Source organism: Diabrotica undecimpunctata, chromosome 4, assembly GCF_040954645.1.
Source record: "Diabrotica undecimpunctata isolate CICGRU chromosome 4, icDiaUnde3, whole genome shotgun sequence".
Lineage (NCBI taxonomy): Eukaryota > Metazoa > Arthropoda > Insecta > Coleoptera > Chrysomelidae > Diabrotica > Diabrotica undecimpunctata.
This window is the reverse complement of record NC_092806.1, coordinates 8984654-9007066: the sequence shown is the minus strand read 5'-3', so window position 1 is coordinate 9007066 and position 22413 is coordinate 8984654. Positions and strand designations below refer to the sequence as shown.

The following is a 22413-nucleotide window of genomic DNA, read 5'->3' as shown; positions in this document are numbered from 1 at the left end:
AAACTGTGATTTGAGACGTCGCATACACTCTTCTCAATACAGAATTATCATAGCTTGTTATTCTGTATTCGTCAACACAGAATTAATTATCAAATTACTACTAATTAAACTGTTTACTTACATTTGCTTTATTGCCTTCAATCAGTTTTTACTTTATGCGAAATTTAAAAAATGTTAATGTTCGACGTCATACTTGTAATATTATGACTGAAGTCAACTAGCTCATTAGCTAACGTCTAAAGGTGGGAAACTATCGATAGTCCTAATGTAATGTAATGTAAATTAGAGGTTTCTATCGATAATTTCCCACCTCTACTACTTTCATCTCTTTTTATTTCACAACGTATTATGTTTTCTATCTTTTGCGTTATTTTGCCGGTTCTTAAGGCACTCATCACGTATATAAATTGTATGTAGCTTTCGGCAACTCTTTGCTATAACCTATTTTTTAATTACTTAGGAAAACCGTTTTTTCTTTGTTATTCGATTCATATTACCAATTTATTAACTTAATTTATTTTCTTTTGTAACCGTATTACTCATTTAGTATCACAGAAATTTTAGAATGACTTGCTTTTATGTATTACACCAACAGACATCCTTCAACTTCCTAAATCACAGCGTATGACTCATACTAGATATCCTCTACACAGAATCCGATGAAAAAATAAGTTCCGGAATTCCACTCGGTCTTTTAACGAGAAATCAGTAGAATTACCTTTAACAGAATATTGGTATCTTTTTTTAAATATTTATAACTAACGTTTTGAATAATAATATATTTATTAACTCAGCAGATACGGTTTAATGCATTTCAACGTATTATAAAGTGGTAATTGCGCTTAGTTAAAGAAAATTATCACATTAAAAATTACATAAAATCGTGACATTGAGAATAATAGTATTCAATATCTATCTACGTAATATTAAATAACTAAGAATAAATTTAAGTGAATGAAAAATAATAAATGTAAGTTCCCTTAATCATAGACACCAATGTTATAAACAAATTAGAGCAGATATTCCACAAGGTGTCACTTTACTTTGAAAATATGACTTTACTTTGAAATATCTGGCACTGCTTGGAGTTTAACATCAATTGGGCAGCTTTAAGTCAATTAAAAACGTTTTCTAAATTCTTCATATGGTCCTCAGAAGTCTCCCCCAAGACGATTATGTCATCTAAATACATCAGGCACGTTTTTGTTCTGCCCACGTAATCGTGGGGAGAAATGAAGAACGACCATGTAAGGGAGGCTGCACCATAATCGGTAGAATGCGCTGAGAATGATAATGATCATTCTCCAAGTGAAATATAAATGTTTAAATTTCCACCACTACCTAAAATTCCTGCACCCGACCTTTCTGTAGTTTTAGATTCGTCTGTATAAGTTGAGTATTTCCTTTGTTGAGCAAATGTTCACTTGGAAATCTACTTTAGGTCTATATCTGGGTACCATATGGTGAGAAATCATCATACATTTGGTATCCCTAATTTAATTTATAATGTTAGAGAATTCTTCATCTTCCTCTTTATAAGTAATTCTGCTTGTTCTGATTCCCCTTAATTCTTTGTTGACTACTATTGTTTTAGTTTTTTTAGATGAGATTGTCATATTAAATTCTTTTGCTCTTATGTTAAATCTATTCACCAGTCTTTACTCTTTGCAGACTATCTTCATCTTGGGCTATCAATATTGCGTCGTCTGCGTAACAGAGTATTTTTATTTCTTTGTTTCCCATTCTGTATCCTCTTCCTTTGTTAACGCTTTTGATGATTTCATCCATGATCAAATTGAAGAGCATGGGGCTCATTGAATCCACTTGTCTTATTCCGCTGCCTATTTTTATAGGTTTTGTAAGTTGTCCATCTATTCTAACTTCCATTTTGTTGTTTTGATAGATGTTTTCAATAGTTTTAAAAATATTTGTCGGAGCTTCTCTATTATACAGAAGATGGATTACATCTTTGAGTCTTACTCTGTCAAACGCTTTCTTTAAGTCAATCAGACACAGAAATGCTCTATTATACTCTAATGATTTCGCAGTAATTTGCTTTATAACGAATATTGCGTCTGTTCACGATCTTCCACTACGAAAACCCTGATATTGTTCATCTGCTCAACTTATCCTCTGATTTATTAGCACTTGTAAAATTTTAGTTGTAAGTTTTAGCGTAGTATTTAACAAGTTTATACCGTAATTTCGGGTGACTTTGGCCCGCCAGGGTGACTTTGGCTCATTTTGGGAAAAAAATATTTTAATAACTAGTGCATATGTACAATATATTATCATGTAAATTTCATTATACCGCACCATCAGTACCATATTAACTTTAGGAAAATTTTAATAAATCACGGTAATACTGGTTATAATAAGAAAAAAATGAATTTTTAAAATATAGCCATTTTACGTAAGATTTCTTGACTGTAAAAATTGGTTGGCAACCAATAATACTTCCAAGAGTATTTCAGTCTAAGTGTAGAGGCTAATAAGGTCGGTTGTTATTTGCAAAGTGGTACAGAATTTAACGGTTTTCGGGTGACTTTGGCCCAGTTTGTTGAATGTTGGATTTTGGTCATTCGTTGGTTCTATATTTAAATTAAAGTAAGTAAATGCTGATTTTTAATTTGAATTTAGCCTTGCAACAACTGCAGAGTTTGTTAACTGTATAGAACTAACGACTTTTTTTTAGATGCCCTCAAATTACAAACGTGTTGCTGGTAGTAGAAATTATGGAAATTACACGGCAGACACAGAAGAAAGAGCTCTAGAAGCTATCAGAAATGGAGTCCTATCTCAAAGAAAAGCTGCAATAGAATTCGAAGTGCCAGTAAGTACTTTAAAACTTGGTGAAAGAAATTTGTGGCAATGACCCGAAGTCCCCGTAAGAAAATCCTACCACCTGGATAATATTGATTTCACAGAGCCATTGGAACTTGGACATAACCGATATTTCTTTCCAGATTTAAAAACAAGCTTGTAAATTGTTTTATTATTACTTGTTTGTTTAAAAATGATGTTCTTTTTAAACCTAGGGTCCTATGTAGAGTTTCATTTTAGTTTTAGTTCTTTTTGTTTGAAATTTAAATAAATATTTTTTTAACTAATAAAATGTTTATTTATTATTCATCTTGTAGGGTGACTTAAGCCCAAACACTAATATTCACAGAGAATTAATGTAAAATGTAGCTTGAGACTTTCTTGTGTCCCAATTTTTTTAAAAAAGCACAAGAAAAGTACTGATTATTGTACGAGTTAATTGGGGATAGTTTTTTACAGTAAAAAACCATCCTTATTAATAACCACTAATTTTTCCAAAAATAAAAACACATACCGATAGGAAATTTGCATTACTATAAATAAAATTATATAAACTTAATCATGTACTTCATATCAGATGTTTCAAATTTCCCACGGAAATAAACCGAAAGCAATTCCGGATCATGAATGAAAAAGAAAAATTACACTGTAATGAGAGATTTATACTTCAAATTTCCCGAATACTATGATCTCTACTATTAAGTGTATTTATTTACGTATGTGTCGTCATTCAAACCAGTTCCTGACGTCACTTCGAGTAATTTCTTAATTCTCATTCATAAGTGGTAGACGTAAAGCAACGTTGCCGGATTTAGTAAGACTGTTATTTATTATAAAATATTGTGTGTATTATGTAATTTCAGCTGATTGTATTATCGGTTTAGCGCATTTAAATAAAGTTATATAAAATATAAAACATAGTTGAAATTATGTAAAAATTTTGATAGTTCTGGTTAAATGATTATTTATAAGAAAAGTTGAGATATACTATCTATTTAGTCCACCACACCGGGTGAATCTTTGCGTCTACATATCACATTATTCATGAATTATTTTTGATATTATTCCTATTTTCTACTGGAGGCTGGATGATGTGGATAGGTCTATTTCATTTTATTTACTGCATTTTTCACTTGTTGATTCCATTGTCTTCATTCTTTAGTCAGTCCATCATTAATATTTAAATCAATCATTTCAGAAACAACATGAATCAGCTATTATTGTTTTGAGTAAATCACAAAAAACTGTTTCTAAAGCGCTGTGGGAAAAAATGTTTTAAAATAATATTTGACATTCCTGTACATTACGCAAACCAATCTCGAGACTACTAAAAATATTAAAAAAGGTTCAAGGCATTAAATAACATTAGAAGAAGTCATACAGTCGATAAGCAGATTAAAGAAAGATTAAAGAAGGGAAAAGCAGCAGGCTCAGATATCATTAAGTCGGAAATAGATGCCAAAAGCAGTAATACTACTACATAAAATTAAAATTTAGCCTTTAAAAACAACCGCGCGGTTTGTATTTTATCCAAAAATTTCTATTATTAACTATTATAATTAAATATTAACTATTCACATCGCGTCATGTCAGTAAAGATGTCAGTAAAGTGAGCGTTTGCAATTAAGGGATTCCCTTGTTACATGATGTCCCTATTATATCATTGCAGGTTTCGCATTGAAATGTATAACCTGTCACCTGTCATAGTTTTAAAATAATTTTTTTCTTAGCGGTGCTTCGTTTTATAATTGTAAAGTTGTTTAAAATTTTGCTGATTCCACGTTGCAGTATAATAAGAAACGTTTTAAGTGACTGTCGTACAGTTTTATTTTTCATTAGATGGGGTTTTTGACATCTCAATATCGTACGTCTAATTTTTTTTTTTAATTTTTAAAGATTTTATTTGGTTCAATGGAGAAAAAAAAACAACACAGCGTTTCGTTGAAAACGAAAATTGCAATTTTAGATCGCTTAGGAAAAGGAGAAGGATCTACGATAATCTATACTCTAACCAATCTCTTGCATTGTGTTAACGACTGGACGTCATCCCTTAACAGTTCGCAGCCGGTCGACGTTGTTTATCTAGATTTCTCTAAAGCCTTTGACCGTGTACCTAAGCGCAGACTTCTACATAAGCTAGAACATTTCGGAGCTCGCAGTACTTTACTTCGTTGGATAGATGATTTTCTGACAGATCGATATTACAAAGTTAGAGTTGGCGAATCTTTCTCACAGGATAGGTTAGTGGAAAGTGGAGTGCCTCAGGGTTCCGTTCTTGGACCTCTGCTGTTTACGGTTTACACCAGCGATGTTCATTATTATGTCTCAAGTAAAATATCGTTCTACGCTGATGACACAAAAATATATGCCAATCCAATCACAAACCAGCTAACCCTCCAAATGGACTTGGACTCTATTTTAACTTGGTGTTCCCAGTGGTTACTACCCTTAAACGCCGAAAAATGTGTAGTGCTTCGAATTGGTAAAAATAACCCACTTGTGCTGTACTTTGTTAACGGGCAGCCATTAGTTTCAGTGTTTTCGTATAACGATCTTGGTGTTATCATAAACAGCAGCCTAACTTGGTCCGACCATATTACCTCTATTTGTAAACGTGCGAACTCCAGACTGTATCTTATTCGGAGGTGTTTTTCGAGAGTTTCAATGCAAGCATTCTGTAAACTTTACACTCTGTACGTAAAACCCATACTTGAATACGCTGGACCAACGTGGTATCCTGATCTGGTTCGAGACAAGACTATGTTGGAAAACGTTCAAAGAAAAGCCACCCGAATTTCTTTGGGACCGAGAAGACCTTCTTATGCAGAAAGACTTAGTATGGCTAACCTAACTTCCTTTGAACTTCGCCGACAACGTGGAGACTTAATTACAACTTTTAAAATATTAAAATTCAATTTTGGAAATCTCGATGAAATTTTTATCATTAATCAAGATGAACGCCTCAGAGGTCATCAGTTCAAACTGAAGAAAGAAAATTTTTCTACAAGATCAAGGCAGAACTTTTTACCAAATAAAGTTTTTGAGTGCTGGAATAACCTTAACGATAACATTGTCTCTGCTCCTTCTACCAATTCGTTCAAAAACAGACTTGACCGTTTTACATTATAGTTAAAATATTGTTTTTCTTTTAAACCAAAAATTGTAATTTTATTTCTTTTATTTGTAATTTTTGTTTTTTTTTTACTAGTAGGTTATTAATGAAATTTCTTTGTTTGTGGGCATAATAGGGACTTAGTTCCTCTGCCCTCACTTATGTATACTAATAATAATAATAATAATAATAATCGGAAACCATTTTAATTTAGGCGAACCAACTGTAAGAGCAATTAGGAAGAATGAAGTTGCTATAAGAAAATCTATAATTTCTGGTAGAAAATTAAGCGCCAAATTTTCATCTTACTCAAGGGATATATTATAAGAAAGAACAGAAAAAGCTATAATTTGTATTGAGGAACTAATTCGAAGAAGAATTCCTGTAATTGGTTATTTAATCCAGGAAAAAGCTCTTCAATTTTATGAGTTAATGAAATAGTCAGAGTCACAACTTCTCAAGCTGGTAAAGAATTTTCAGCTAGCAAATGATTGCTAACCGGGTTTATAAAAAGAAATGCACTTCATAATATCAAGATACAGGAGAAAGTGCTACAGCAGATGAAGCAAAGATTTAAAACACCTGCCAGTGTATTGGATGGCTAACAAGAAAGCCTGGACCACGACAGCTATTTTTACAGAATGGTTCAATGATTGCTTCGTGCCAGAAGTAGCCGATATGAAGAAAAAATCTCTCGATTTTAAAGTTTTATTAATTATTGACAATGTAGCAGGTTATCCACACTTAAAACATCCAAACGTTCAAATAGTATTTGTTCCGTCCAATACAACAAGCCTCATTCAGCCATTCGATCAAGGCCTAATTGCAACGTTTAAAAAATATTACATAAAGGCAACTCAGAAATCCATCGTGAGTAAACTAGAAAATGAGCCCTTAACAGTAAAAGACGTGTAGAGCAATTTTTGATTGTTTGATTCATGTTGTATCTGCTTCCGCTCAAATAAGACCAAGAACTTTAAATGCCTGTTGAAAAAAGGTTTGGCCAGAATGTGCAATAAGCAATGCAACCATTTAAACATCGACACTATCAGATGATATAACTAATTTGGCACATGAAATTGGCGGAAAGATGGTTTTAATACCTTCAGCCACGATGATATAGATGAATTGCTTGTGGATGATGCATTAAGTGACCATGATATAATTGATCAAACTTTAGATCTAACTTTAGATGGCGTCGTGAGTCTAGAAGATGATAATAATGGGGAAGAAAAACCAACTCCCCTCACTGTCAAATAAATTCGAGAAGGTCTTCAATTTTGCAATAAATTAGAAAATCATTTTCTTATTAATGACCCTAATTCTGAATAAGCCTTTAAATTACAACGTAAGCTGCAGAACTGCATGTCAGGATATCGTTACCTACATAAAAAAATACTAGCATCATCATCGCAAAGTTTTATTACTGATTACATTGTCAGAAAAGGAAAAGCTACACAGAACGAGAATGAAGTTTGTGAAAATCCATCGTCTTTACCGCAAATATCTATTGCAAAGACAGTTTCTTCTGACGATGAAGATGATTTTGAGCCACAAATAAGCAAAATGGGGTACCAATAAAAAAATTGTTTCTACCTTTTATAAAATTGTTTTCTTTGAATGTTTTTATTATTTGTTCAACACCTGTAGAAATTTATAATATGTAAACTTCACGTATTAACGGTATTTACCTGCTTTATTAGATGAGCGGTTGACTCACTTTCTTTTCGCAATATAGTAGTAATATGTAAAATATGTTTTTGGTATAAAATTCCTAGAATACAGATTTGCGTAAACATAGTTTCTCAACAAACTCTTTAACCTTAGTATATTTATAACTGCTTTGGAGATGAAAAGAGGTTTTCGACGTGACTATCGTCACAAATATCGGAATTCGGGTAATACCTTGATTTTAAAGAAGTATTGGTACGTGCAGTCTGTATCATATTTTGTGCGATTAATCAATTAAAAATTTAAGTTTATACAGTAAAAAATAATTCGTTATGGACGGTTTGCTTCGACAATGATTTCATTTAAATTTACTGTAATTTATTGAAATGAACAGCATTGTTTAAATATGGTCAAACTTTGGTTGAAGACTATTTACTTGAAATATAGCAAAAAACAACAACACCGATGAAAGTATAGAGAAGATGCGTAATATAATTCTAGATGATAGATACTTAAATAAACGGTCTATAATTAAGCGCTCATTAGCTGTGAATTTAACTAACAAATTATGTGTGAGATATCATCACCTAAATTTTTTATTCGTTTAAAAGGTCTCATGATACCATTATCTATGGCACCGTTTCTTAATCTTTTACAGTCCGTAAACCCTTACAAAATCAAGTACAATTTTAAGTACCCTCTTAATAAAGAGCACAGGAATAAATTTAGAACAATTTATTTTACTTACTAAAAAACATTTTTACGAAAATTAAAAATATTGTATTAATATATGAAATTTGGTGCTGCTGTTTGACTACTAAATATTTTTTATTAGGGTATAACAGATCAACGGAAGCATGGAAAAAAATAAAAAACATCAGAAGTAATAAACGAAGTAAAAATACCATACAGATAATTACATCAAAAGAGTGGACAAAGCATTACACAAAATTATTGCAGGAGAATAGGCAGTAGTATATCTCATACGACCCTGTGACAATAATAACTGAGAAAGTACAAATCAGAGGAAGATATAAATGAAGCACTAAAGAAATCCAAAAACAATAAAGCACCAGGACCAGGGAACATAAAAATGGAACTGCTGAAATATGGAGGCGCAAGGATAGTATCCTTTATACGAATGTTGTTTAATAAAATCGAAGCAGGAGAGAAGATTCCCGATGAGTGCAATTTATCATACATGTCCTCCATTTTCAAAAAAGGTGACAAAAGTCACCAAATAACTACAGAGGGATCAGTGTAATGCCTTCAATAGCAAGAATCTTTTCATCAGTTATAAAAGAAAAACTAGAACAACACATGGACCATTATAGCGAAGAACAAGCCGGATTCCGAAAAGCCAGATCATGTTTAGATAATATATTCATTATGGGACAGGTGATTGAAAAGAACAAAGAAAAAAAAACATTGAAACACATATGACCTTTATCGACTTAGAGAAAGCATACGATAGCGCTCCCAGGAAACAACTATGGGAAGCAATGAGAAGAATGCGCGTTAGAGAGAAATGGGTGAATATATATATATATATATATATATATATATATATATTTATATATATATATATATATATATATATATATAGATCAGGCTTTGAAAAGATGGTATAGAAAATGCGGAACAATGGGCATACCAGTACAAGAGAATATATTACATTCACTACTTTTCTCAGATGATCAAGTCATTTTTGCACAAGACAGGGAGGATATGGAATATATGATAAGAAAATTAAAGGAAGAATATGAGCTTTGGAGACTCAAGATAAATATGTGCAAGACCGAATACTTATGTATTGGACCCGAGGTTGCAGATTTGAACTTAAGTTTAGAAGAAGAGACTATTAAGAATTGTAAGGCTTTTAAGTATTTAGGGTCAATGATTAGCCGAGATGGTACTTGTATGAAAGATATAGAAATGAAAATAGCACAGGGAAAACAAGCCACAAGAGCACTTCATGGAGTGATATGGAACAACACTCTAACCAAAGAAAACAAAAAGAGGATTTTTCAAAGCATAATGATTAATATTACCCTATATGGAGCGGAAGTATGGCCAATGACAACAACAATACGAAATAAAATAAGAACAGTTGAACTGGACTTTATGAGAAGATGTCTACAAATCACAAGAGCGGATAGAATAAGAACGGAGGAAATATGGAACAGAATGGAAGTAAAATGCTCAATTACAAAAAAGTTGGAAAACAGAGCCCTGCAGTGGTACGGGCATGTACAAAGAATGCCAGAGCATAGGTGGCCGAAAAGAATATTAAACTGGGACCCGCCGGGAAGAAGACAGAGAGGAAGACCTGCTACAATATGGAAAACATACGTCGGAAATGCTATGATAGATAGAGACCTCAGAGAAGGTGACTGGGAGAATAGAGTGCTGTGGAGGACGAAAACGGGGAACTCATATTGGGAAAAGCCGAAGAAGAAGAAGAAGAAGATGTTTTTTTATTTAAAAAAAGTCAAAGTTGCATCGAATTCCAATTGTATTTGTTTTTGTATTTATTTTTGAGATATACAAGAGCTGAAAATCCCTTTTCACAGAGGTATACGGCTGAGAAAAGCAGTAAATATTTCAATGCTTCTTCGGATATTTCTTTATAAACTGTTTTTATATTTATCCAAAAATTTGATAAGGAAGATTCTTTGAAATTAATTTTTAAACCTAAATCACATATTTCTATTAAATAATTTTCCCGTATCGTGGTTAAGCCGATGATATCTGAAACATTTGCGTTGAAAGAGTCAGTTATCCAGTTTTTATTTCATAAAAATTTCATTAAATTATACATAATAAGTTATAAGGAAGACCGCAAATTTCTGAGGTGTTGAATAATTTCTTCTTCTATTTGCGTTGGTAACATGTCCCCACCAAAAGATTCCAAAAACGCTAAATTGTAGTTGTTTTTTTATCATAGTCTCTATTTTATCTTCAACTTGGAAGATGTTGTTATCTCTTCCTTGTAGACTTAAGTTTTGCTCATTAACGGTACTGAAGATATTAGCCAAATATGCCACCGTTGTAAGACATTCAAAGTTATTGAAATTATTAGCATATTAACTTACGCTGCCTGCTAAATTCTTCAAAAAAAAAATGATTCTAATCTCATCTCTCAGCTCGAAAACATACGATACGACTTTGCCACGAAACAAACAACACACCTCAACATGTATTAAAAACTGCTTGTGAATGCTTCCAATGTCTTCACAAAGCATAGCGAAAATGCTTTAATTTAGAAGTCTCGCTTTATTTTTTAGTAGCTAATGCTTCTCGATTAATGCAACAACGATGCCAAATAATATATGGATTCATCTTCTTTACGCGCGACTGAAATCCTGTTCTTCTACCGGTCATAGTCCATCCGTACAGTACTAACTGCCACAGATTTTTTCCACGGTATTTGATGGGTGGACATAAAGTCTTGCAATACTGCTTCACCTGTAGTATGAGAAGGCAGAGGCCTATAGAACAGAAAATCCTCAATTAGACCGTCGTTGTATTCGTAACGAACAAATGTAAGCAAATTGGCGGCATTGCTAATATCTGTGGTCTCATCGAATTGCAAAGCATAAAATCTGTTCGCTTTAACATTTTCTGACATATTAACGATTCTATACTTCACTGTACTGTTGGATAACGATATAACGTCCAGTTATTTTGAAGCTTTTTCTCCCAACATAGTGGAGGAGCTTCCAACTTCAACAATAGTGTTAGGCTTACGACTTTTTGCAACTAATAAGGATACTTGGTAAGACGCCAATACAGCATTTTTGTTATTGGAATCCCTTAATTATTATTATAAAGAGGGAGATATGTTCTAAATATTCTAATGGCTATTTTTAACAAAAAAGCTACAGTTATTGAAATAATAAAAATTGAAAACGTGTCCCAAAATTGGACATTGGTAGATAATGGGTTAAAATAGTCGGTTCAATTCGAATGCAGAGGTGATGGCTGTTAAGGAATAGCTTCGCAAAAAATCAAAAATATTTTATCAGCAGTTTATTAATAGATTGTGTAAATTAAAGCAAATAAATCAAAAGGAAAAATGGGAATGGAGACAAAAATTACAGATACTTAACTATATTGTTAAACAATAATAGGGATGGAAAAATATAGACTTAGGGAGAACTTTTGATTTGCAGAATCATTATAACTCACAAACAACAGAAATAATCAAGAGAAGAAAAAACACAAGACAAGATAATAAACGATGAAATTTAACATCTCTAAGCAGAAGAAGTATAGTTGACAGAAAAAGTGGATCTTTATGATATCCACATATTAGGAAGCAGTTAATACAAAAAGAAAGACAAAGGTGTGATACGGGCTTCGTTTTCTGCTTTTCCGACCAAAAGAAAGTGTAGCCACCACCATGATGTTTACGTTGACTTTCTTCTGCTCTTCTGGTTTAAACCAGAACAGCAATATCGATATTAAATTTTCTCAGTTCAATACTGAGCTATTAATGATATTCTTCGTTGCGGCCTACTATTCGTGACAGTATGCATTAAGGTACGTAGATTTCATGTCGCAAAGTTCGACCGCAAAGTAGTGTTGCCTCTGGAAGCGGTTATCCAGTGGAGCTATAATTAGGCTGCCTATATTTAGGACACCTTTTGTAGTCCCGTCCCCATTCAGGTTGAGTAGAGTGGACTCTTAATAGGACTGCTCTGTCACAAGTGCAGCACACGAATTTTCTACATCCTTTCCTCGAGCAGAAACGGCGATCACACACTTGTTGCATCATCATCATCACCACCCAGCCCTTTGAGTCCACTGCTGGACATAGGGCTCCCTCATTTTTGTACATTGTGCTCTATCTTGAGCACTTTTCATCCAATGACTGAACATTCTATTGATGTCGTCAGCCAAGCGAGTAGGGGGTCTTCCTCTACTTCTTTTGTCTAACCTCGGCCTCCACTCAAACAATCTCTTCGTATATCTTTCATCACTGATTCGGGCGACGTGTCCGGCCCAGTTCCATTTCAGTGTGGCAATTCGGGAAATTACATCGGTAACCTCTATTCTTCGTCTTAAGTCTTCATTTCTAACTCGGTCACGAAACGATATACTCAGTATTGAACTTTCCATTTTCCTCTGAGCTATTTGCATTTAGAAGTTGTAGCTGTCAATGTCAAAGTTTCGGCACCATAGGTCATCACAGGCAACACACATTGGTCAAATATTCTACGTTTTAAAGAAATTGGCATATTGCTTTTAAAGATGTCTTTGAGTTTTCCATAGACTGCCCATACTAGATTTATTCTTCTTCGTAGTTCGCATATTTGGTTGTCTTTATTTCGTGTCCAAGGTATATGTATTTTTCCATCAGCTCTACTTCGTTGTCTCCAATATTGATATTTCCGCTAGGTATTAGGTTTGTCATAAATTTTTTTTGGAGATATTTATTTTGAGACCCACACTGGCACACATTAACTGAAGTTCATATAGCGTTGTACATATCTCCTTAAGGTTGTCCAAGAACAAAACTATGTCGTCTGCAAATTTCAAATTTGTTAATCTTTTATCGTCAATGTTCGGGCCTTTCTCTTCCCAGTTAAGTTTTTACAAGCATATTCTAGAACTGCGGTAAACAGTTTAGGCGATAAGGTATCACCCTGTCGGACTTCTCTCCCGATTGGGATATGATTTGTGTTTTTATGTAGTTTCACTAGTTTCACCGACATAGTTGCGTTCTTGTATATATTTGTAAATTAACTTTGTATATAGGTAGTCAATGCGGCATGCTTGTATAGCTTCCAGGATTTCCTAGTCAAATTCGACTGTGCCAAAGGCTTTATGGAAATCTACAAAAACCAGAACGAGTGGTCGATTATATTCGATAGTCTTTTCTATTACTGTTTTAATGCTCTGTAGGTGATCATTTGTTTCAAATCCAGTACGAAATCCCGCTTGCTCTATTGGCTGGTAGAAATGAAGTTTTTTCTCAAGACGATTCGTTACTATTCTTGTAAGGAGTTAGTATAGGTGACTAAGAAGACTTATAGGTCTGTAGTTTTCTAATTCATGGGATCCCCTTTTTTTGTACAATATTGTCGCATACGTGTCGGTTTGTCACTAGGGGCTCCCAGACTGCCCAGTCCTGCACCCGTCGTAACTCATTGATCACTGCAGGACTTTTGAGCTTAGGACTGATGTTGTCCCCGGAAGATAACTATGTGTGAAATATTTTAACGTGGGAATGCCGCTGCACGTCAGCAATCACACGGTTCTCCCTAGAAAAGAAAGCTGACCGGGCAACCATAGAAACTACGACGACCATAAACTACGACGACCAAAGAAAAAAAAAGCAGATCAATGAAACAATGGATATACAGAATAAATGATATTGGACAAAAAAAGAGGAAAGGCGATAAAAAAATACGAACAATGAGTACAGACTGGGAAAATAGGAAGAAATCTATAAGTGACAAACTTTATAACAAAAAATATTACGCTGGAAGGCATAACGATTCATGCGAAGTGAAGAAGTAAACAGTGAAACTCATATATCAATGTTACTGTATATTTCTTCTGAATTTGTTGAATAAAATGTTTTCAAAATAACGTGTTTCTATTAAACAAACGTGGTAGAAGAGACCTTTACCGAACTTTATTAGATTATCTTGTATCTTATAAACTTATAAACCATATAAATATAGTTATATATAGTATCTATATACTAAACTATTTACATATTATTTTGTAAATATATTTTATTTAAAAATCTGGTTCACAGAAATTTCTTAGAACTGGCAACATTGCCTACCATGTGCTTACAGCTACAAGTGGTAGGGACACCGGGGATCCCGATCAACTTCACCTCTTACGTCTCACTATACGGTAAGAGTATTTCCCCAAACTATGACGTCATTCTCAAGTACGCGTACTCCGTGGATTATAAAATCCTGAACTGGAATCTCCTTTCGTCGTTCGACGTATTGATTTACGGATAGTCTGTTTCTGTTTAAATGTTGAGATTTAGGATTTTACGTGTGATTGAGTGCGAAATGTAAGACATGCGCCTGACTCAGCCCGGCAACGATTTAGAATTGGAAAGTTCATTTAATCATTTACGGTTCATTTTAACAAATTATCAGAATCGGGAAGAATTATCATGAGTTTTAGTGATGTATATCAATGTGGTGTTTGTCTGAAACATGAGTCAGTCGGTCTAGTAAGCCTAACAGGACAAGAAAGAGTTCTAGCACTTAAATTACTAGAAAGCGATAAAAGATATGTAAGTTTACATGCAACTAAAATTAGTGGTAGTCTAAGTGCGCGATTTTTTTTAAATTTTTTTTCAATTTTGGTGTTATACGAAAGTGTTTGTGTTTGGATTCAGTTCTTGTGGTTTTAACTCAAGGTTTCAAGTGCGGTCGAATATTTTGGATTTTAAACATCTACCAAGTTTGTATAATTTTAATATTTGTTTTATACACAAGTTCTATCAAAAAATAGTCAAATTAGATTCTAGTGTAAATAGTACTTCCGAAACCTAGGTCTTTTTACATATTCTCACCTAGGATGCCAAATCGGTGGTAAAACTTTCTTTGAAATAGTTAAGTTTCGATCATTGCGAATTTGTTTAATCTATTGCACAAGTTTTTCTGAATTGACAGTTTTCCCACTTATTCCTTCTTTGTGAGGGTTATTACAATCTTTGTCAAGTTAAGCAATTATTTAACATTCTAGCGATTGATGACCTTGATATATATATGGTAGGTGTCTTAAGTTGAGGATGGATACTGGCGATAGATTGATTCCAAAAGAGGAAGTGGGAGACTGAAAGAATTCCAGACATGCTAATCAGCAAGAAGAATTGAAAAACAGACTATTTGATTAGATGACATTTTTGAGCAAATTAGGAACTCTTCTAGAAATTATTTGTACCACGTTTCTGTCGATAACAAAAATCTATAAATGGAAAAATGATCTTTAACATAATTGAAACTTGTCTATTATTTCTACTATTCTTTAAAAATGGTAAACAACTGTTGCAGCCTGTTTCCTATTCTTCTATTTGGGGTCCATCTCTTTCATAATGTAGATCATTATTTAACACATCTTTGACGTACTTCAAAGAATTTTAGTTTCTTTCGGCAATTTATATCACCATTTTCAATCATATACCACCAAGGTTAGACTTTTAAGCAGACTTAAAACTTCCTGATGCAGATTCTGTATACGTTTATCATAAAATATTTTTAAATACTGCTGATAATCAATTTCTATAAATATTTTACAAATAAATCAATTATTTTTAGGTACTGATGCTCACAGCGCCACTAGAAGCTTGCCAACAGTGTTACACAAAAATAAAATACCCTCAGTACTTTTTATTGTACGGAATAACCACCACCGAGGAATATACTTCAACCATGCATTACCCAGGCTTTCCACCGTTGCCTAGAGAACAACAATACGAAGACGAACCATTCAACCCTTCAACTTTAGACTATGCGACGACTTTTCCACCTGTGACAGTTGAAGAGCAGTTCCAAAAGCAATATTACGAATACCCCTACCAGGCTCAACCCATGTATTCGATTGTTCCTCAGCCTTTACCAGAAATACCTCAACATTTGGATCCTTGTATAGATATAGAACCCTGTACGGATGACTACAATTGTAAATGTGACAGCTGTCAAAACAAGTATGGAAGTCTGCCGATACTGCTACAAGGTAAAATCATGTTTTTTTTGTAATATTGTACTTTTCCCATTAGTTGCTGTATTTAAACCGTTCTTGGCATAGTATTTTTCAGAATCCCAAGTAACGATATTTCGCCTGGTTATATCTATTATTTTTTATTAAAAGAATACTTTAACCATTTCGTTGTGTATGTCTTTGTATCTCAATTATAATTATTGCCTTTATTATTTCTTCTATTATCATATCATCGAGTTTTCAGATTTTTTCTTCATGTCGTATGACATTTTGCTAATTGCCAAAAGTTTAAAAGTGATCTTGTTTCTCGTGACATATCCATTTATTTAGGCTAAGATTGGTTCAATGGATTTAAGTTCGCAAATACTACCGACATACGTATTCTAACTTTATCAACCATATGTGTGTGGCCCCATTACATTTTTTCTACATAACCTATATATCTATGACCACTCTAATTTTATTACCTTTCTTGATATTCCTAAATTTTGTAGAGCTTTATACAACTTTTCCCGATCGATAGAGTCATACGCCTATTTAAAATCAATGAAGAGCATGTGGAGTCCTAGGTTTTGTTCGTAACTGTTATTTTGTATAAATTTTAAGGTAAATATTTGATCCACTGTCGATCTTCCTCCTCTAAACCCTCCTTGGTATTCACCTACTATGCCATTGTATTTTTTAAATCTATTACGTATGATCTTTGCTAATATTTTTTACACAACATCCAGTAGCGCTATCCCTCTGTAATTTTCCATATCTCTGGCATTTTCTCCTTTATCCACACTCTCAGTATCAAATTACATAGGTTTTTTTGCAGTGTGACCTCTCCTTCCTTTAAAATTTTAGCCGAGATTCCATTTTCCCCTGCACTTTTGCCGTTTTTAAGCCATTTTATTGTTTCCTTTATTTCCCCTTCTGTTGGTTCCTCTACGTACTCCTCATCATTATCCTCTGATTGGCCCATTGCCTCATCTGTTTGCATCTGTTCTTCATTATTTAGCAGTTCTTCAAATTATTGTACCCATCTGTTTAATTTCTCTGCAGTATTTCCAAGGAGCAATCCTTATTTATTCCTACAAAAAATTATTTGCGTGTTATTTGTTTGTCTGTTTCTCTTCACTTCTTGATAGAAATTTTTTATTTCTTTGCTAATGTAATGCTCCTCTATTGTTTTTAATTTTCTTTCTAAATATTCTCTCTTTTTTTTTGCCTGCAGATTCTTTTAGCTTCTTTCCTGTTCTTCTCATGTTCTGTAATTGTTTCTTGGGTTCTATTGTTGTCTTTTTCCAACTTTGGCTTATTTCTAGTATCTCTAAACTAATACAATCCTAAATTTATGAATACTTGAAGCTCTTTTGCCAACAATAATTTATACCTGAACAGATTTATACCTGTTCATCCAACTTTTTCAAGCTTCTTTTTTTTCTTGTTTATAGGTGTCAGTTCGAGCACTTGAATTTCCTTATTTGTATGTCTTCTTATTCTCAGAAACTCCATGATTTCTTCCTAATTCCGGTCAGACATCCTATAACTTTCATGACTTGTACTACTCTGGTGTTAATTTCTTCATTGTCTTTTTTTCTCGAATAAATATTGCTTCTAGATATCTGTATGTGTATTCAAAATGTGACCATATCTTTATAGAAGGTGAACCATTTAGATCACAGATCCGGAAATTCATGTTAACCTGAAAGACTCGGTTCTCGAAATGATTATGATTCGATCGAACATGATCTGAGGACTGCACCTTTCCTTAAAGTATCTATTTTTATGTAATAATAATTGGTATATCTAAAAAATTTAAAATTTTATTTTAATCACTCTTTTTGCTTTTACTACCTACCTTACCTCATCGGTAATCTTTTTCTCAGTATCTATTCATGCTTATGCCATTATATTATCACATTATCTATCCCATTATCTATCACATTATCTATTTATTTTTATTGTTCTGTTCTAACTACAATGCCTATTTTTTTAGACTACTCCTACTTTATCTATCCATCATTTTTTGGGGTGTAATCTAGCTCGCGTCCGTAAAATAAACTGACACGTATACCCTGGGTAACTCTAAATGAGCTAGAGCGACATTTGGCCACTACTTCTTAAAGATCTCCTAGACATCGATATACGTGGAAAAAATTACAAAAACTAGTTCTTCTCAGAACTATCTGACAAGAAGAATTGGACTCAGCCTCCGAATATATCAACTAAATATAGAGGCACTTAGTAGATCAAAGTGTGAGGTACTATCTAAAATACTAATAGAAAATAACATTGACGTGGCTTCTGTTCAAGAAACTCATGTAGGTGATGAAACTGATCTAAAACGTAGAGTTAGAGTACCAGGATTTGAAATTCTTGGTGTAATATATCATCATATATATGGCTGTATAACATATATTCGTAGCAACATAGAAAACGCCTATCTGGTGAACACCAGTACCAATGGCAACATTCAAATCATGAAAAATCAGAGAATTCATAGGTGCTAATATATATAAGTCCCCAAAAATCAAATGGCCTCCTGAAGTACTGTCCCATCTTTATCATCCGGCAGTTTATATGGAAGATTTTATTAGTCACCATACGTTGTGGAAATATCACACCAATGACCAGAACGGTGAAACACTTGTATGAGTATATAATAATAATATTTGATGTAAAAGACAGGGGAACGTTTAGATCCGCAAGATGGAAAAAAGAATACAACCCAGACCTCTGTTTCTCAACCCAAAACTATCAAAATCAACCTGTCTATATAACAAGAAAAGTCATGAAAAATTTCCCACGCAGTCAACATCCTCCAGATCCAGATTCCGATAATCCGATCCATTCCCAGACGAAGATGGAACTTTCAGAAGACAGAGTGGCTAAAATTTTCTATTGAACTTATACGCTAAATCAATATCCATCATTTGATCTTGCTTTTTGTGTGTCTTTTCTACCCAGTACTTTTTCATTTGGCTTATGGATACTTATTATTTTCTAGGTATAGAACAAAAAAGCTTTGGAGAAAAATCCGAACCGGAACCGTCCACATCTAGTCACTCTCACACTCCCAGACGAATCCTAACATGCGAATACTGCAAGAAGACGTTCACGCACAAGGGAGACTTCAAGAAGCATCTGAGAAAGCACACCAAAGAGAAGCCGTTTCCGTGTCGTTACTGTAACAAGTGTTTCGGCAACACCTCAAATCTGCTCAGACATCAAAAACTGCACACGGGAGAAAAGCCTTTCGCGTGCGAACATTGTGATAAGAAATTTAGCAGGAAAGATAAATTGGATTGCCATAGGAGAAGTAGGACTTGCCAAGAGGCTAGTACGTCTAGAAGTTATCAATAGCTGTATCTTTTTTTAGGAGAATTTTATATTTTTATCGTACTTTTATATTAAGAATGCAATGACTTCGAATAATGAGATGTCCAATGACATTTTTTATTAAATATCTGTAATCACCGTCCTTAATATATATAATAATTTAAATATTTTAAATATATTTCTTTCTGGAATTTGACAAGGTTTTTAATATGATACTCTATGGGTATTTGTGGCCATTACTGTGTAATTTCATAGTAAAACTATTTCTCAAGAAAAACACTTCGAAGGCTCTGACACACCATGAAGTCGTAATTTGTCTAGACTTAGTCTTTTAAATCCGCAAATTCGCAAATCTGTGTACACTGAATGATACACAAAGAGATATGCAAAAGAATTGCCTGCGCATACATTTTTTCCACTAGTAAGTTTACTAGGAAATTAGAGAGATATATGTGTCATAGTAGCTACAAATAAATGTGCTTTTTTGGCATATTATTCTGCTTTAATATAGTTAATTTTTGGTGTATTTATTAGTCGGCATGATTGTGTAAATGTCACATGTAATAAACTGTTCGGACCAAACAGAAAAGCCTGATATTTCTCTCACTCAGTCCCTTCTCAATGACGTCTTCCAAGATAATAAATCAAATACTAAAAGATCCAAATTAAACAGTTATCCCCGTAGTAATAATCACTTGCATTCGTTAATAAGTTCCTCTTATGATGATAAGTTAGTGATCTCATTTTATGGTAGTTTTGAGATTAAAAATAAATTCTTTATGTATTTTAGTAATATGTTGCTTACGTAAATTTAAAAGAATTAATTTTTATTATAAAATCGTTAAAATATTCTTAGGTATTACGTACTGTATGGCTGTTATTTTCCGTAGGTCTGTTATTAAATTTTAGTTGATTTTTAAATGGATATTTTTAAATAATATTTATTTATTTTGTACATGTATTTATAAATAAAGTTTTTACCATTAAACGTGTATCATTTTATTCGGTCTCTTTGACAATTTATTTGCCAAATCAATTTTTGTATTTTCATATATTGGGTTCAGAATTTTACCTCATTTTGCGCTCATATGCGCATAAATATGCACTAATTTACCCCAAAATATGCATTAAATATGTATTTTTTTAGAAAATATGCACTCTGTCAGTGGAAACATATATTTAATAAGTAGTAATAGGTAGTTGTAGATGTATGCATGTACATATGTATGCGAGGAGGATGGATGTAAATATAGATGAAAATGAGAGAGAAAGAACGATAGTGGAGTGGCAGAGAGAATGGGCGAATGCTAGCGGAAAGTCAAGGTGGACGAAGGAGACTATTCCCGATCTGAGACCGTGGTGGGAATGTAAGTTCAGGAAACTAGACTACTTCGTGACGTAGTTTCTGTCCGGACATAGTAATTTTGGCACCTTCACAAATAGAATAGGCAAATCTGCCTCGGCAGAGTGTACTATTTGTGGGGTACCGGACGCTCAAGCCCACATTTTTAAATGCCAGAGGTGGGCAAATCAGAGGGGAGATTTCAAGAGGCGAATGGGTTTCGGACTGGATGAAAGAAACGTTGTAAACATACTGTTGAGAGGAGAGAAAGAACGGAGAGAAGTACACTGTCTGAGTTCTGGGGTGATGAAGAAAAATGAGCAGGAGAACAGAGGAGGAAATTGAGCCAGGGATCTGAAATTTATGGTTAATATTATTTATTAGTTTATGGCCTATTTAGTTAACGTCTAAAACATTTTCTGATTTACATTGAGTATGATTTACATTCTGCCATTGAGTGGCAAGACCACCTCTCTGGAACGGTCTCTTGAATATGAGTATGAATCTCTTTACATATATTCCTAAATTGAGAAACTTTTTTCCACATCCACATTCCAAAAATTTAGCCCTAAAAGTCATTGTTTGTCAAAAAAGTCCTGTTATATTTTATAGAGTCGGTCAACCAAATCAAAATGAACGTTATACCCGCATGATAAAAGTGATAATGAGTTCTGAACACTACACTCGAAAATTTCTTCGTAACAAAAATAGACTTTTGGAAAACAAATCGATTAAAACTTATTCTATTATTGATAAAAAGACACCTATGCAGCAACTTCGTTTAAAGGAACTTCGTATACTGAGCTTGAAACTCATAAAAATAATGGAGAAAATGGCCTTACCATCAAATATGTGAATGGCGGTCCAAAGATAATGAAATTTCGTTCATAATTCTTTTGATACACGAATATAAACTTTCTTATGTCCAAATTTAATGAATTTGTAAGTACTGTTCAACTTTTAAAACCTCATATTATTCTTCTAACAGAAACGTGGCTTAATTCTTCCATCCCCGATGCTATTTTGTAAGCATTTATGATTTTACTATATTTTGTAGAGACAGAAGCAGTCGTCGAGGGGAAGGAGTATTCATCTATTTAGCAAATGAATTTTTGTATGATGTACTTAATTATAACTTTCTAATTGGTATTAGTTTTATAAGGATGTTTTTCTTTGTTTTTTGGGCATAAAAGCAGCTCGCTCATCTGTCCTCATTTATTATATAATAATAATAATAATAATATATACATTTTAATATGTCTACTCAATTTGGTAGTTTAGTCGGTTGTTGTCGTATTCTCCAATCCAACAGGTTTTAGGATAGCTCCATTTCATGTAAGTTTTTATGTATTCATAAATTTGTTTTATGATCTTATACTTGAGATCTCTAGCTTTTGGCTTAGTCTTAGTTTATACGTATGTCGTTTATCGAATT

The 22413-nt window shown here is 33.3% G+C and overlaps 1 protein-coding gene across 2 annotated transcripts; it reads left to right on the top strand.

The window, feature by feature from the left end:
- The first annotated feature begins 14628 nt into the window (after nucleotides 1-14628).
- Nucleotides 14629-20618, top strand: LOC140439122 (uncharacterized). Of its 2 annotated transcripts, none has more exons than XM_072528823.1 (3): nucleotides 14629-14879; nucleotides 15907-16324; nucleotides 19305-20618. In XM_072528823.1, the coding sequence occupies exons 1-3, from the start codon at nucleotides 14757-14759 to the stop codon at nucleotides 19658-19660; spliced, it is 897 nt and encodes a 298-aa protein (XP_072384924.1). In that variant the 5' UTR covers nucleotides 14629-14756; the 3' UTR covers nucleotides 19661-20618. The 2 variants fall into 2 exon arrangements, with proteins under 2 accessions (XP_072384924.1, XP_072384926.1); XM_072528825.1 differs by having other exon boundaries at nucleotides 14724-15049.
- Nucleotides 20619-22413: the final 1795 nt, after the last annotated feature.

Coding starts and splice junctions, on each gene's coding strand:
- LOC140439122 (XM_072528823.1), top strand. CDS start 14,757: ATGAGTTTTAGTGATGTATATCAATGTGGTGTTTGTCTGAAACATGAG. Junction 14,880..15,906: donor TAGAAAGCGATAAAAGATAT/GTAAGTTTACAT, acceptor AATTATTTTTAG/GTACTGATGCTCACAGCGCC. Junction 16,325..19,304: donor TCTGCCGATACTGCTACAAG/GTAAAATCATGT, acceptor ATTATTTTCTAG/GTATAGAACAAAAAAGCTTT.